Source organism: Coturnix japonica, chromosome 8 (assembly GCF_054131305.1).
Source record: "Coturnix japonica strain WE chromosome 8, WE-NBRP24, whole genome shotgun sequence".
Lineage (NCBI taxonomy): Eukaryota > Metazoa > Chordata > Aves > Galliformes > Phasianidae > Coturnix > Coturnix japonica.
This window is the reverse complement of record NC_140670.1, coordinates 14,173,985-14,190,736: the sequence shown is the minus strand read 5'-3', so window position 1 is coordinate 14,190,736 and position 16,752 is coordinate 14,173,985. Positions and strand designations below refer to the sequence as shown.

Genomic DNA, 16,752 nt, shown 5'->3' with positions numbered 1-16,752 from the left:
TCCGCCTCTGGGGCTGCTCGAATTAGCGCCTGCCGGCCCACGTCGCTCCATCCCGGCTCCGCGCTGAGGGTACGGCGTTCCTCACGGCTGGAGCCTTGTGTTCCCGTGTGTGCCCGCGCTGGGGGTCGCTGGGGTCGGGCGGACGGGCGCGCGGGGCGGTCCGTGGGGACGGGCACCTCGCGGGACGGCCCCTTCTGACCGGGGTCCTGCGGGGCGGCGGCGGGCGGGCGGATCGGTGTCTCCTTCACTTCGCCCTCCAGTGCCAGCGGCTGCAGCAGCGCGGCCTCCTCACGGCCAGACCCGCCCGCGCCCCCGGTCCCGCTCCGCCCGGCCCCGCCGCTCTCCCGCGCTCGCCAGGTGCCGGCCCGGGGCTGGGCTCGTCCCGCGGTGCCGGGGGAGGCGGGTGGGGCGCGAGCGAAGGGCGGTGAGCGGGGCCGGGGCCGCGCTCCTCGTTGTCCCGCTGGGGGCGGTCGGGAGGGACGGGGTGTGGGGGGATCGGGACGGGGTGTGGGGGGATCGGGACGGGGTCGGGACGCTCCGCCGCCCGCAATGGCCTCGGCCGTGCCCGGGCTGCGGTTACATAAGGGGCGGCCGTAGCGCCGGGGGTCAGGCGCGAGGCCCAAGATGGCCGCGCGGAGCGTTCACCTTGCGGCGGCAGCGGGCGCCGCGCGGCCCGGCCCGTAGCGAGAGGGGATCCGCGCTGCTTCGGTTTTGTGAGCACGGAGCGAACCGAGCGCTGTTTGACTCTCTCTCCCTTCTCCATAGAGTCTGTGCATTGGCCTAGCTATGGCTACGTCGTCCGCGTGCCAGGCGTCGAGGTGTAAGTAGGGAGGTAGTTACAGCGAGGGTAGTAGTTCTCGTTTAGTAGCTCCGTAAGCGTAAAGGAGGTCAGCGTTAGATCGGACATGTTTTTAACGGTATTTTCAGTATCGGTTTATTGCTATTTTCAATGATAGGATACAATTTCACTTTAGTTGTTGCCGTTTAAAAGTATATATAAAAGTTTATATAATAAAAATATTATATATTTTAATACATAATACTTAAGTATTTTGTTCCTAATTCTGTGCCCTCTAGGCTGATCCTCAATGTCCTGAGGTCTGGAAATGGTTATTGAAGCCACTGGCATACCTTAATTACTAAGTGTGGGGCTCTTTCCAAGTATTGCCTCGAAAGAAAGCTGTGATGTAATACTTGTGACAGCCTTCACACATCTTGGCATTTCATTTTCTTTTTGCTTTGGAAGAAAGTATATTTAAGTAGCAGATTATTTCTTTTAGGTCTATATAGAAAGGGGGATAAAAAGAAAAAGTGGGATGCTTACCTGAAATAAGTATTTTCTATGTTCCTGAAATTAGGATATTTGATATCTACTGTCACAACAGGCTTGTAATTAAATTGTAGCTTTATTTTAGGTGCTTCTAATTAGTAAGAAGATGAAAGACACTTCAAAACATGCTTGAATAAAATTGCTTTTCATCATAAGGATTTGCAAATCTAGTGAATTTTTCAACACGGGAAGAAACAGGAATGATATTTTTTGGCCTTTAAGGAGCTTTCTGATGGTGACACTGTCTTACGGGGTGTTTTATGTACCCCCAAATAACATCTGCTTTTTCCTCTTGTGTCCCTGTCAGCGAATGAATTGAAACAGCAACGTGAAGGTCATAAGCTGTTTTAACTCCTTATCAGGAAACCTGGGCCTGTAGGCTGGAATGGCTGACAAGGATTAGTCAGTTTCCTGCAGTAGGGAGGATGCTTAACTTGGCCTGATAAAAACAGCAGTATCCTTTTATTGCAGTAATTCCACACATTTAGTTACAGGCAATTAAAAATATTATTTTTTAAACTTTAGGGCCTTAGCATAAATCTCTTGTCTATTGTGAATATCTAGTCAGCTTGGGAACATTAAAGATGAAAGAAGTTTATACATACAGTCATATATTTTTATATGTAGTAGCCTTTAGCACAGACATGTATTTTGATACTTCTGAACTAGTAATAATTATTCTTCTGGAGACGGTAGTTGGACCTACTCAGAGGAAGAGTACATAGCTGAAACTTCTCAAAGCCCTTTTAAGCTACTAATGAACTGGACACCAGGGATTTGGAGTGAGAGAAGACCAGTGCTCCCACACTTTCTTCAAGTTTTGTCCTGCTTCTGTTACTTTTTATTGAATAAATCATAGAAACCATTTTGTCTCATCACTGGGACTCACATCTGTTTCTGCTATTGAATCATCTTTTCCTTAGGCTTATATTATTATTTATTTTTTTTAAGAGTTTACTCCTCGCAAGAACGGATTTCTTTTATACTCTCCAGCAGGTGCTGGGTTGATTCCTTTACTGACTTCTGTGTAGAGCTTAGCGTTTCTTGGTTCTTGGTTTTTCTTTCAAACTAAGCTAAGCCTGGATGATTTTGCGATGATGCAGTTGAATTTTTCCTTTTGGGCTTTAGGAAGATGGAGTGAGGCACCTGGGAAAACTGAAGTAGATTATAGAAAACTAATGTTAAGGCACAAGACCTTTTTTGTACAATAAATGTTTTTAAAATAGTATTAGTTCATACAGTTAAGCTGCACATAGCAGTTATAATCAGTGTATATTATTTGTGGATGCTGTAGTTAAGCAGTCTGCTTTAGTGGAATGGTGCCCTCGGAAATAATTCTGGGACAGGTGTTTTCAAGCAAGTTTTGTTGGTAAGGCCAGAAAATACAGACTTTTAATTAAAAAAAAATGGGGGAGTGCTGGGAGGGAAGAGCCTGCTTTGATCCCATGTGACTAATATACTGAACTTGTAGAGATCTGCAGGAGGTGAATAATTCTATAGTCAGGATGATAATTGAAATCTGGTTAAAAGTGCTTTATAAGAATGGAAAGTGTGTTCAGTTGAAAATTAATATACAAGAGTTTGATCTTTGTTTTAGAATCTGAAGGTGTTTTTTGAAACAAAACCCACAGAGGAATGAGATAGTGAATTATGTTCATCTGTCTTCCAGAAAAGCACGTGTGACCAATTAATTTTAAAATAAGATTTTAAAATTTTTGTTTAGGCAATTTTTAAAGGAAGGATTTTTTGATTGTGGAGGCTTTTTTATGATGCTTTCTTAGCTAGTGTTAGTGTTTTCCCCTTTGTTTTTGTGACCCTTTTGGGGAAATCACCATCTTTGCGAAATATGTTCTGTTTTCTCTATTTTAAAATTCAGAATAGGCTGCCTCTAATAGTGGCATTTTAGTATTGAAATAGAAGGATAGTAGTCACCAAAGGAAGGTATGGATGGCGAGTATCCTTTCAGGGAGGAGGAGCGTCGTGCAGATCTGTGTGGGACCTTAGACTGGCATCCAGCAGGCCAGGGAAGCTGGGTCAGATCTGGACGTGAATGACAGGTTCTTGAACACTGAGTTTGCCAGAAGCTCTGTCTGAGAAGAGCTCTCCTTAGAAGTCCATTTCCCTTTCTCGCTTGTATGACTTGCTAAGCTAACAAGGTGCTCACCCTTCCCACCTTTGCCCCAGGACTTAAACTCTTGCCCTGTGTAGGAGGAAAGATCTTCATCTGAATAATTGCTGGTTAACAGCCTTTGAAGATCCTTTCCAAATCTTATCTTGACCATTTTAAATACGGGGGAAGTGATGTTGCAAAACAAATACACACACTTTCTCATATTGAAAATGAAACATTGTGGGTCTTCTCAGATAACTTCCATAAGCACCTGACTTTGTAAAACTTACAGAAACATCTACCAGTGCAGCTTTCCATATTTCTCACTCCTTGGTTTTCAGTGAACGTTCAGTTGGTTTGTGATAATTAAAGATGTAAGGAATAAAACTATTTGAAAAGTAAAGATTTCTGTGGTGGCCCCTTGACAATAAATGGGCTACCTGAGCCAAGAAAATGTTCAGTGTTCACGATTATCAGAAAATCTGTAGATTTTTCACAACGTAATGTAATTGAACTATCTGTCAACTGGTAAATACCCTGATGTATGAATCTGCCTTAAAGAACACCATTAACTCTTGTGGTAGCATTTTTGTATGTGTGTGTAGTAAAAGATTGAATTGTAATTACACCATTACCTTTCAGGTTCAATGGCGGTTCCTCCATCATACGCAGACCTTGGCAAATCTGCCAGAGATGTCTTCAACAAAGGATATGGTGAGTCAATATAGTGTATTGAGTGCACTGCAGCAATTAATTGACTTAGTTTAGCATGTATGTGGAGTTCAGTGAGTGCTCAAATGCCTGTGCTTCTCGGAAGGGAGGAGAGTATGCTTCATTTAAAACATTTCTATCAGCTAATGAGCCAGCGGAGGCTTTTTTGTGAGCTATTTTGATATGAGGTCTGTTAAACCTTACTGCATTAATCCCATTAATGTTAAGGAAAGAGCTGTGACAGTGTGCAAGGTTAGAAACATCCACTGTTACACAGCTTAGGACTATATTTGCACTTCCTTTATGGATCTTTGTGCAAATGCATTTGTTGATACACAAATGTATATATACCAATGTAACTTTAGTGTGGTTTTGTTGTTGGGGTGTTTTCTTTTTTGGAACAGAAGAGGTAAGAGTAGCCTGAAAGAATTCTCTGAAGTTTTTAAGTAGGCAGTTGCGTAGTTTAAAAATAAACAAGTGCTTAGTTGCAGTGCTGTTTATTTCAGGTCTTTAGGAATTATTGCAGGAGCTCATTCACCAGGGTTATCACTCAAGTTGGAGTGTAAGAAAATGAAATTATTCTCCCATAGTCCTTATGTTCTGGTGGCTGTGTATTTCCTCGTGACTCCCCATTCAGACTTTTTCTTTGAGACCTTAGTGCTGACTTAATGCAATAGGGTTGCTCTTTAAATGGCATTGAGTACAGAGTAGGTGCCATCCAGGGAACAAGAGAATGTACTCTGTCTGTCACTAAGTTTACTCTTGGAAGCCATCTTTTGTTAGTAATAAGTACGATATACAAGAGAGGCTATTCCTTGCTAATTTTTTAGTGATGACAGACAGAACTCCTAGTTTGTTCTTAAAATGACCTCTACTGCTTTAGCATTTGAAATTCAAGCATTACAGAAGTCAGCCTATGCTAGGTTTTTTATGTGTATGCTTATATGTGTGTATATATACGTGCACATGTTGGAAAACCGACACCACGGAAAATCTGCATAGTCTTAGTTAAAGCTTAACTTTTAAAATGTAACTTCTGTTTATTAAGGGTTTGGACTGGTGAAACTGGATGTGAAGACAAAATCTGCAAGTGGAGTGGTGAGTTTAAGTACTTTTTCATTGTATTTCTGGGGGCTGAATGTTTGCATGCTTGTTTAATTATATGTGAGCACTTTCCAGATACCGTCAAGTAGCTTGTAGGTTATATTAATGCTATTAATGAAAATTTCAGGAGCACCTAAAGCTCTGACTTCACTTTGAATATAATACCACTATTACAAATATCACAAAAAACAACAAAAAAGCTGTCTTAATCTTTGTAAAATAAAATGGTTTCTTAGCTTTCCCTCATGATAAGCCTAAACAAGTATTTGACACCATTTTTGCTGTTTAACATGCAACTTTGTCTAAATTTTTGACATCTTACTCCATGTGTGAAGTAGTTGGTAGTGAAACAGCGCTGTGCATTTCCTTTAAAAGGTATTTAAATGCTGTTATGTTCCGTGGTAGATATCTTGGTAATGCAAGCAGTATCTCCTGCAACTTCCATCTGTTTCTATAGCAGACTTTGCAAGATGTAAAGGTAGATTCCGCCCCCCAAGAGCAGGAAGTTTTAACTGTGTAACTGGCTGTATAAATACAAGGTGTGTGGGTTATGTGCTATTTATTTGTAGAGGGCTGCATTCCAGAAGAAACACTGTTTGTGAGGGTCCTATTATAGATGTAGTCCTTTTTCCATTTGTTTCTGTCAAGGTCTAGTGGTTATCCTGCTAAAACTTACTGCAAAATTCAAGCTCTTGTGTGAATCCCATTTCAGTTACAACACCTCCTTCCCAGGAAGAGAATGTGCATAAACTTATATTAAAGACTCCTAGTTTGGTTTGATTTTTCTTTTTTCCCTGCCCTCAAGAGTACCAGACTTAACCTTATTTTGGAAAGCTTTTTTCTTCTTTTTGAGAAGAATGCTTTTGTATTGCTTTTGAGTTGCATTATAAACCTCTATTTTGTAATAGCAGTACACACTGCATTTGAGATGGAGGGTGAGAAGGGAGAAGTCTGTAATGTGGATGTGAGTCATCTGGTTCTTCTAATCCATGTTACATTGCTGTCCCCTGAATTATCTGATGTTATATAGAACAGGATCTTCAGTGAAGAAAGGTCTTTCTCTTCTGTCACTTTGTAAAGCTTTCAGGATCACATATTTATTTGGTATAACACAGTCACTGTCCTTTCTAGGAATTCACAACATCTGGTTCATCGAACACAGATACTGGAAAAGTGAATGGAAGCTTGGAGACCAAATACAAGTGGGCTGAGTATGGGCTGACTTTCACAGAAAAATGGAACACAGATAATACTCTGGGAACAGAAATTGCAATTGAAGATCAGGTAATAGATTAGCTGAGTATTCCTTTCTTTCACTTAACTAGCAGGACTGAATTTATAGCTTTATTTTCTCATTCTTCGTTTAGATTGCCAAAGGCTTGAAGTTGACATTTGATACAACTTTCTCACCAAATACAGGGTAAGATTTTTTTTGCCTTTTTACCTTGTGTATCATGCTACACATGTGGTTGGTAAATGTTCCATCTGGTGTGTCAGATCAGCAGATGTTTGTTATTGGTCCAAATTAGCAAACCCCCATGCTAAAGACTTCTGCTTTTCCACACTGGATCTTATCCTGGGGGCTTAGTATTGGACACTTCAACTGTCTGTTTCTCTTGATTTCTGAGATAGAAATATTTAGTTGGACTATTGCAGGAGATGTGAATGTGTTTCTACCTTCATCACAACGCATCTATGGTATGATTTTTTTTTTTAATAGTTTGAGTTACCTGTGATTTGGATCAGTCTTTTGGATATATATGCATGGCATTTAGGTGCATTCTGTTGAGGCATGTGGCTCAAATTTGTCTTCTCATTGAGAATAATCAAACTGTCTTAACTGTTTCTCTATTTCAGAAAGAAAAGTGGTAAAATTAAGTCAGCATATAAACGTGAATGCCTAAACCTAGGTTGTGATGTTGACTTTGATTTTGCTGGGCCTGCAATCCATGGTTCAGCTGTCTTTGGTTATGAAGGATGGCTAGCGGGCTATCAAATGACTTTTGATAGTGCCAAATCAAAATTGACAAGGAATAACTTCTCTGTGGGTTACAAGACTGGAGATTTCCAACTTCACACCAACGTGTAAGTACTGGTAATTGTGTCTTGTTCTACAAAAGCAGGTTTTTTTCTGCCTTCCTTCTATATACACGTTTAAACTACCAAGATGTGCTTGCAAGGCGCATCAGCAGCATGAGTTTTTGTAATATCAAACTTTGTAAATAAATACTACTTTGTCTCTTTTTCAGAATGCTGAATACACTAAATAATGACTCGTTAAGATTTACATGCTACAGTTTACCAGATACTTGGAAGCTTGATAAGCTCGTTATGCAGAGCTGGTTGAAAGACTTTATCCAGCTTTCCCCATGTGTTGAGCTGTATCTGACTAATTTAGGAGGCAGTCCATTTGTTAGGGGTAGCAATTAGTGCTGCACTATTTAAGTGGGCCAGAAGCAGTTTCTGGAACAAAAATAGTTCTGCTTTTTGAGTAAGTTCATCTTCCTGTATTGATGGGATGAGTGCATAAAATGCCTAGAGTACAACTGGAGTGTGAATGAACTGAAGTTCATTCTGAACTTGCTTCAAATTGCTGTAGTTAGAGACTTTGGGTGTTCTTTAGAGCAAGCTGACTAAAATCTGAAGAACGTGATACTTCACTGTAATCTAATACATTGTTTTAGTATGTTTGTTTAGGTCATAACTTGATTTTGAGATGGATTTTCTTTTGAATGGGGATTGTTCTGTCTGGTTTCGTGGAAGTTGAGATGGGGAAAGCTACAAAGCATGATATAAGAATTTCATTTTCATCTTCCCTTATCCAGTCTAAAAGTGGGAAACAAACTTTCTAAATTCTTACTTAACTAGAAATTTGAACTGCTTCTTAAAAAAAAAAGAGAGTGAGTTTATGTAGATATAAGAAGTTGTATTTTTCATCTATGCAGCAATGATGGTTCGGAATTTGGTGGTTCAATTTACCAGAAAGTGAGTGACAGTCTTGAAACTGCCGTAAACCTGGCATGGACAGCTGGTAGCAACAGCACTCGCTTTGGAATTGCAGCTAAATACAAGTTGGATTCCAACGCTTCTATCTCTGTAAGTATGATTCTAACAAAAAGGGTTATGCTAAACAGAGCTGCTTTTCAGTTTCTGAGCATGTATGTTAGTACAAAAGAAGATGACTAATCCAAAAGTCTTGCAAGAGCTAGACTGGGAATCCAAGCAGTTACTAATAAAACAAGTAGTATTTAAATGTTGCCTGCAGTGAAGTTTGTAAGAGATGCTGGTTGAAATCCATATTGCAGGCAAGTTTTCTGTTATAAAGCTAGAATTTAACTTGGAATTATTTCAGTAGTCCACAGAGAAATTGATGCAAAACGGGGGAAAAAACGTTTTGCATATCCTTGTTATGTTGGTACTCTGAAATGTCTACTACTTTTTTTATTGGATATGCAAAATATGGATTATTTTCTAATAATATAAATATAAGGGATTTTTTCCGAAGTGGTTTGTTTTTGGCAACTGGTGATGAGTTGCTGTGTTCTCAAAAGAGTGGAGAGAAGTTCACCAGCCAAACTACATTCCATTAACAATTAGTTCTCCCTGCCTCTGCAATCCTGTCTTCAATTAAATGGATTTATATTCTTGGGCAAAGGCATAGCTAGGAAGACAATCTAGTAAGCACAGAGATAATGAAAGAACATGTAGCATGTTGATAGCTCCTAATATTAATAACTCTCCAATTAAAACATTTCAATTGCTTCTGTGTTTTTGTTTATTTTTTCCAGGCAAAAGTGAACAACTCTAGTCTAGTTGGATTGGGTTACACCCAGACCCTGAGGCCAGGTAAGGGCTTTCACATCCATGCCTTTCATGCATGACACAAACAATTAAGTTTGGTGTATTTATATGCAACTATTTTGAGTTTACAGAATAATTTTGTCTTGAAGGCAAAGTAGATACTTGACAATAAGTTCTGTTGCACAGAAAACCTTCACGTAAGACAAATTATGCTGTCTAATGGTATTTCTGCATCATATTCCTCAGTGGTTTGTTTAACAGCTGACTATCACGTTTGATAGCTTAACTTTGAACTTGTTCTGTTTAGACATGCCAACACCTGTTAATGCGATATCACTGTTGGTTAGTTCTGTCTGAAAACGTATAAAAATCATACTTGCATTCCCTCACAAATCTTTCTGTGCATAGTTTTCCTTCTTGATGCACACCTTCAGGTAGAGAAGTTATCAAATGAAGTCTTTGGATATCCAGTTTATAGTTTGTTGGGTCCACATAACTAGCTTTCTGTGGATTTTGTATGTAAATGAATGTAGGTAACCTTGGAGCAAAGTAATAAGATACAACATAGATTCTTAATGACTGAGGTTGAGTTGCCTGAAAGTTATTCTGCTAACCTGTTGTAAACTTAATCTTTTAAATTTTACAGGTGTGAAGCTTACTTTGTCTGCCCTGATAGATGGAAAGAGCATCAATGCTGGTGGCCATAAACTTGGTCTTGGCCTGGAATTGGAGGCTTAAAAAGGTGAAGAAACTGCTGCAGAGAAGGGATATCAGAAGAATTTGGCCTTAAAATGTATTTCCAATGTGACCAGCAGGCTTTTTCCCAAAAAGAGTACAAGAGCTGTATTTGTATTTAGACAGTTACTTGTTAGCTGGTTTCTAGTTAAATTGGTTACCCGTCTAGTTACAAGTCTGCACTAGCGCAGTCACTTAAACATTATTTAAATGTATTTAACTGTTCAATGCGCTACCCACAAATAATGAAATAGACATCTGAGAAAACTGTACAATTGTGTGCATGTTTGTTTTATGTTCCTTTTAACGTTCGATATTGCTGTTGAATGAAAAATGGATCAGTGGGTATCTGGAAACGAGGTCAACAGTTCTGTCAAATCACCATAAGTAGAAATACATTTGGTATCCCAAGATGAGTCAAATTATGAATAAAACAAGTACACACATACCTATGCCTCAGATATTTTAAGAGTTAAGATAATAGGGTAGTGCTCAGTTTAGTTCTAACTAATGCTAACTCAAGATGTAGTGCTCTGTATCTTTGTGCAATTAAGGACTCACCTCACCCATGACAATGCTGAAAATAGCTGGTTTTCACTGAACAGTTAAGATTCCTCAAGCAAGTCATGTACTTGGTTTTGTTATGTTTTTGTTCAGGTAGGGTAAGATCTGTCATATCACAATGGCTTAAGTCCCTTTTGTTTCATGGGCAAGATTTACCGCATTTCTAGTTGGCCTGCTCATGTAAAAAGTGCAGTGATTTCCATGCAGTGTTGAGGCACTTAAAAACTGCTCCTTGATGCTTTTACACAAGGGAAGGGGGAAAGAAATCCCACAAACACTTACTTGCTAATATTTGTATGAAGTGAGACTTCACAACTGCAACTGAATGTAATAGTACAACAGCCTGCTTAGCCCAAATACTGTGAGAGGTTTCTGCTTAAACTGAATAAAATAAAGGCTTAATTTTAAGTGGAAATGAAGGAAAATATATCCAATTTTGCTTTCTCATTGGCAGATGAATATTGGCAAATTTGTTAAGAAATGGGAAATAGTAGAAGAACTTAAATTTTAAATCCTGGAGTAGGATTAAGGCTTTTGATGAGCTTGGAGAATATGCCCTGCGAGGAGAGACTGAAGGAACTGCAGCTGTTTAGTCTGGGGAAGAGGAGGCTGAGGGGGGGACTTCACTGCTCTTTTCTGGTATCTGAAAGGTGCTTACAGCGAGAGCGGGGTTGGTCTCACTGGTTTCAAGTGACATGATGAGGGGAAATGGCCTCAAGTTGTGTCAAGATAAGTTCAGGTTGGATATCAGAAGAAGCTTCTTTGTGGAAAAGGTGGTTAAGCACTGGAATAGGCTTCTCCGGGAGATGGTTGAGTCACCATCCCTGGATGTGTTTAAAAACCATTTGGATGTGGTGCTCAGGGATGTGATTTAGTGGAGAGTTGTTAGAGGTAGGGTAGTATGGTTATGTTGTGGTTGGACTTGATGATCTTTAAGGACTTCTCCAATCTGAGTGATTCTGTGATTCTAAGAGATGGTAGTTTGAGGAAAAAATCTCTTAAGGTTGCACTCCTAAGGCCAAGCATAGCTACCTGTGAATGTATTAAATGTGGAATATTTTACACTCATGCAGCTCTTTTAAGAGGAGGAATTTATTATTTTCAGTGGAGTGCCTTGGGCCTGGTTCTTTTATCTCATATCTGGGATAGGTGTGTGTCTCTTTACTTGATCTTGCAGCCTTTAGTTCACAGAAAATTCCTTTGTAGGGAAGGGGGCTACTTTATCAGGAAATTATGTCTATGTAGACTTAACTTATCTAAAAGTCCTCATGATTTGAGATCTTGTCCCATCCTGCATTGTTGCTCTCATATCGAATTCTTAAGTGCACCAGTAACCTGCCTGTGTTCAGCCTTCATCTATGGAATTGTTAAGCCACCATCTTAGTGTAGGCTCTGCTCTACCTTCTGAGGAGACCGTCATCTCAGCCTTTTAAACAGGCTTTGTGTAGTGTCTTTGATCAGTTCTGTTACCTGAAGAAAAGAAAGTTCAGCTATGTGGGTCACTTCGGAATAGCTTTGGCGCCCAGTCAAAATGCCCTTTTAAGAGCATTTCCACCACTTAGTGATGCAAGGAGCAGCACTTAAGATGGAATTTGTTACTCTGTTGCATGCAAGCATTTGTAAACTGGTAGTTTGAAGCATTTATATATGCTGGCACTTTTAAAACTAGAGACTGTGGCTGGACAATTGAACTTTAGTCCAGATTCTCTTCAGTGTTTGTACAGTGCCTCCAGGCCAGTCCTGGAAAAAAAAAATGATGCTGTGTGCCTGCGTATGTGAACTGGCTGTAGCACTTGGGCAGATAAAGGACTGTGTTATGCTTATGAGCAAAGCCTTGTTTGCGTCCTTAAAGCAGCATGGCTACAGCACTAAAGCTGCTCTCTGCATTGTTTTGATAGGGCTCTTAGTGGTCTGGCACCTGGTCTTGCAGGAGCCAACTACCTTGGCCCTTTACCATCTGTTTACCTCCAGTTGTCTTTCTCAAGGTTGTATAGTAGGCAAGTGAAAGAAAAGCAGTTACTTCAGGGTTCCTTTTTAGCTCATCTAAGCTAAGCTTGAACTTACTCATTTTATTCCATTGTTAGGTAAAGTGTTGGACAACTCCTTAGCCTTTAAACCTTAAACAGTTCTCTATTGCAGTGCCAATAGGCTGTGGCTAAAGTACAAGTAAGTAATACAGAAGTCAATTGGAAATGTCATAAGTCACTACCTTAAGTAAGCAGAAGTTCAGTGTCTTATTTATAGACATCTCTCAAGTAGGGCTTATAAAAGGCTTTCAAACTTTCTTTCCAGGTGTGCTGCAGAAGCTAGTGACGTGTCTGGATGGAGTTGTGTGGTGAGGAATGTTGGTAGTGTTAATAGCTCCGTTTCATTAGAAAATATAAAAAGCCTTAATGATAATTTCCAGCAGTAGCCAGCCTTTCCTCACTGATCATTCTGAACAAAATAAAGATGCTTGAGCTACTTAGTGATCTGACTGTGGTTGTGCATACATGGTGATGAACTGCAGCACTACATTCCTACCTGGTGCAGATGGAATAGGGGTTGTCTGTGTGCATACTGCAAGGAAGCTTAATACTACTTCCTTAAGTACAACTTTGCATATAGTGCTGATCCCCTCCCTTTATCTTGTGAGTCACTGGGTGACTCAAACATGAATTGTTGTCATGCTGTAGAAATTCTCCAGGTCTCATGAACTGACTCATAGTTCAGCTTGGCGTGCTATATTCTTAAATCTGCCTTTTGTGCGCTGGAGTCTTGAGAAATCAGGACACTCGTCTGGAGCTATTTTGGGCGCGGAAGCCTTTCACACTCAGCGCTGGGGCACAGGTTTGTAACTTTCCCTTGGGTGTTGCTGGGATACAGCCAGGTAGCACTGGAGGGTACGTGCTGCCCTCTGCCGTCCTGTTCTTGTGCTGGGCCTGCTGCTAGCAGTGCTCTCTAGTGGGCACGGAGCTACTGCGTTGGAATCTTTGGCAGAGGTGATTCTACAGTAAGTAGAACTGAGCAGATGTTACCGTCCATGTGCAGATAATTCAGAGATCCTTGCTCTCATAACAGTGAAGGCAGGAAGAACTCTGCAAGGTAAGCCACTAACTAACCTAAATCCTAACAGCACATACGAATGTTTCACTGCCAAAAAAGGAAAGCCAAGAGAACTGTCTGGATTCATAGATGACATGGAAGGGCTGTTTGTTGCTAGCTGGACTAATGTGCTGCTCAGCCTCCCTTTGCCACGGAATAGTTATGTTCCTGATCTGGAATGGAAATAAAAACACAAATCATATCAGTTCCTGTAGTGTGTACATTGCATTTTAGTGACACTTCTCATTACAGAGCTCCCAGACCTGACTTGTGATTGCCAATCTTTCCACATGCTGTGGGGTCAAATAGAAAGCAATAAGCAACTTATTTGTTTATTTAGCCTGATGATGAGCTTAGTTTTTGCTTCAGCTATGATTATTATGTAAAAAGAGGCAAAACTGACATGCAGTGTAATTTCTGAAAAAAGCAATACGTGATAAAAATCTATTATTAAGCATTATTAAAATGCTTTGTCCTGGGTCCACAGGGGAAGGCCCTGATGCGAAACTAACAGCTCTGCCCCATTGAACTCCACGTCGTTAGTGACTGTGAATCCTCTGTGTTTACTTATGTTCCTAGGAGCATTAAAACATGAATGGGTACTACCAAATCTTACTAATCTTGTTTGCTGTGCTCCCTGGAATGCCTTTGGGTGTGCTGGATGAGTCACACCTACCTGTGCTCTATATAACCACAGCCCACATGGGTAGGGGAGCACAAGGAGCAGCTCACAAGGAAGTAGTAAATGCTGATGTTGGGGAGGGGTATTATTTTTCTGCAGGCATGAGACCGGGATCTTTCCTCCCGCGGCTGCTGAGGCAGCGTAGTTACAGCTGCAGCGACCGGCCATAGGAGCTGCGTTGTGCCGCTGCTCCCGGAGCGCAGGCAGGTGGCAGCAGCGCTGTGAATCGTGGCCCGTTCGTCTGCTCCGCCACCTGGCGGCCACTGCCTGCCTCGGTCGTCAATTTATTTTGTGATGGCGTTGTGTAAGTGTTTTTACTATCCCTGTAAGTTACAGCCGATCACGAGGGTCTCCTGATGCCGTTATCGCTTCTCTAACTGACAGCAAGTGCTTCTGGGATGGACAGGTTGGATGTGGGCTGTTGATTGCTGTACCCGAGTCTTCCTTAAGTGGGACTGGCTCTGTCTGGTGCCCCTGTAGGGTAGATGAGGGGTTCTTCCTGCCAGAAGACAGCACCAGGTGCTTGGGGAATCAATGTTTTATGGAAGGTACTGAAGTAAACTGCAGTTTATAAGCAACTAATTTGGGTGCTGCTGCTTAGCCTGACTGCAGGCCTCTATTGCAGTCTTTGTAGCAGAAGGCTGATCTTCTTCCCCCAGTGTTTGATAAAGGTTTAATTTTTATTTTGTTTCCTTGAAGTTTGTTGTGAAACGTGGTACAATGTTTAGTCTGACACAAAAGCCCCCCTTCTGTCCACGGTACTTCAGCACATCACTGGATCTTTTTGCATTGCTCCTTCAAGCTCTTTCCTTGCTGGGGACTGTCTAAACACCTGACTCAAAATCTTCGTTTCCAATCATTTCTTCTTCGTGCATTACACTTTTACATCCCTTTTGCTTCATGGCTTTTGAACTTGGAGGAAAGACAATGGAAGTCAGTCAAAATGATTTGTTCCTGCTGTAGCTGTCGTAGTGCAATTTCCTTTTCTGGAGATGAGACCGAACACAAAATGGAAAGAAAAGATGCTTAAACATAGAAAAGTGCTGGTGAACTTGGCTCCCTGATTTCCTCCACTTCTGTTGGACAGCCACGATCGCAGCATGAGGCAGCCTGGACACCTACCCAGCAGTTATCTAGAGCTGCCTCAAGTGAGTGGATTCCCTGTTTTGATGCTCTTCGCACCTTAACCCGAAGAAAATAAGGTAAGCATTAATTAGGTCAAGAAGAAACAAGTCAGAGGTATAGTATGGAAACTCTTGATCAATATGCATATGAAGCATATTTGTAATTGAGGTGGTGAAAAATAAGATTGTTTATGTATATTTAATTAGTCTTTTATAAACTTCCAGTGCTTAGCTTTGCAGCCTTAACCATGTGTGTTTAATGCAGTTTGTGGGGTGGCCATGAGAGCTCAGTGAACAGACTCTGGCTGCATGTGCTTGGTTCTCATTAAGGGTGTACTGCAGTCTGTGGCTGGAGGTTTGAATTCACCCGTGGAGTTATGCTAAAGAGCATGATGGCAAAGCTGTCATGTGAGTGACTGTGATGTAAATTAAGGAAGGAAATCACAGTGGTATCCATACAAGAAACCATAGCCTGGGGAGAAAGAGAGGAGAGAGAAGTTCTTGATGTTACCTGGGCTACTTTCACTTTACACAGGAGTGAAGTGTGGGCCCCAGATCTCTGTTTTGATCAGATGCACCTGTACTTTTGTCTCCTTCGAGTTTGTCTTCTTCAACAAGTCAGATTGGTGTCCTAGTTAAGCCCACTGCAGCCAAAGCTGGACAGGGATTTTCTCTCTAGCAATCGAGTCTATCAGGTAAGGCTTGATATTACATGACCTCCACAGGGGTTGGGGAATGTCAGATTTGGAATTGCAGCCTGGGCTCTCAGCAGGGCACTCCTCTGGCTCTGGCCTGTGTGCCCCTGAGATGAGGAATATCTTGGTGCATGCACTGGCTGCAGGCAGGCCCAGTGGCACAGCAAGGATGGCTCTGTGTATTTGTAGAATCATAGAACTGTTAAGGCTGGAAAGACCACTGGTGTCACCTGGTCCAACCATCAACCTCTGCCTGTGACCACCCTATGCCATGTCCCTCAGTGTCACATCTGCCCCTTTCTTGAAACCTCCAGGGACAGTAACTCCACCACCTCCCTGGGCAGCCCATTCTGGTGCCTGACCACTCCAACCTGAACTCCCCTGGCACAACTTGAGGCCATGCCCCCCTGTTGTGTTGCTGTTACCTGGAAGAAGAGGCCACCCCCCACTTTGCCGCATCCTCTCCTCAGGTAGTTGTAGAGAGTGATAAGGTGTCCTCTGAGCCTCCTCCTTTGCAGACTGAACCATCCCAGTTCCCTCAGCCACTCTTCATAAATCTTGTGCTCCAGACCTTTCGCAGCTTTGTTGCCTTTCTCTGGACATGCTCCAGGGTTTTGATGTCTTTCTTGTAGTGAGGGACTGGGGGGAAAAACTGCTGCTTTTTGTTCATGAACCATCTTGTTGAGGGTTTGACCTAGTGAGCGTGGTTTTGTCATTGCACTCTGGTTGAGAATTAATGCTGTCCTGTGCTAGGGATGTTAGGCTGGAAGTCTGCCTACTTCAGCTGTTCAAAGGAAACAGAGGAAGGCCCT

General features: G+C 41.7%; 1 protein-coding gene across 6 annotated transcripts; it reads left to right on the top strand.

The window, feature by feature from the left end:
- Positions 1-9: 9 nt before the first annotated feature.
- VDAC2 (voltage dependent anion channel 2) lies at positions 10-10,239 on the top strand. Of its 6 annotated transcripts, none has more exons than XM_015866624.3 (10): positions 10-69; positions 766-820; positions 4,083-4,154; positions 5,200-5,249; positions 6,387-6,539; positions 6,623-6,675; positions 7,113-7,340; positions 8,201-8,351; positions 9,044-9,101; positions 9,703-10,239. In XM_015866624.3, exons 2-10 carry the CDS (start codon positions 787-789, stop codon positions 9,792-9,794), a joined length of 891 nt encoding a protein of 296 aa, XP_015722110.1. In that variant the 5' UTR covers positions 10-69; positions 766-786; the 3' UTR covers positions 9,795-10,239. The 6 variants fall into 6 exon arrangements, with proteins under 6 accessions (XP_015722110.1, XP_085410377.1, XP_015722111.1 ...); XM_015866625.3 differs by lacking the exon at positions 10-69 and adding an exon at positions 259-357; XM_085554250.1 differs by lacking the exon at positions 10-69 and adding an exon at positions 259-424.
- The last annotated feature ends 6,513 nt before the right edge of the window (positions 10,240-16,752 follow it).

Bases quoted from the DNA above. Each gene is read 5' to 3' on its own strand.
- VDAC2 (XM_015866624.3), top strand. From the start codon at position 787: ATGGCTACGTCGTCCGCGTGCCAGGCGTCGAGGT. The intron at 821-4,082 runs GTAAGTAGGGAG...ATTACCTTTCAG, and splicing joins CGCGTGCCAGGCGTCGAGGT to GTTCAATGGCGGTTCCTCCA. The intron at 9,102-9,702 runs GTAAGGGCTTTC...TAAATTTTACAG, and splicing joins CACCCAGACCCTGAGGCCAG to GTGTGAAGCTTACTTTGTCT.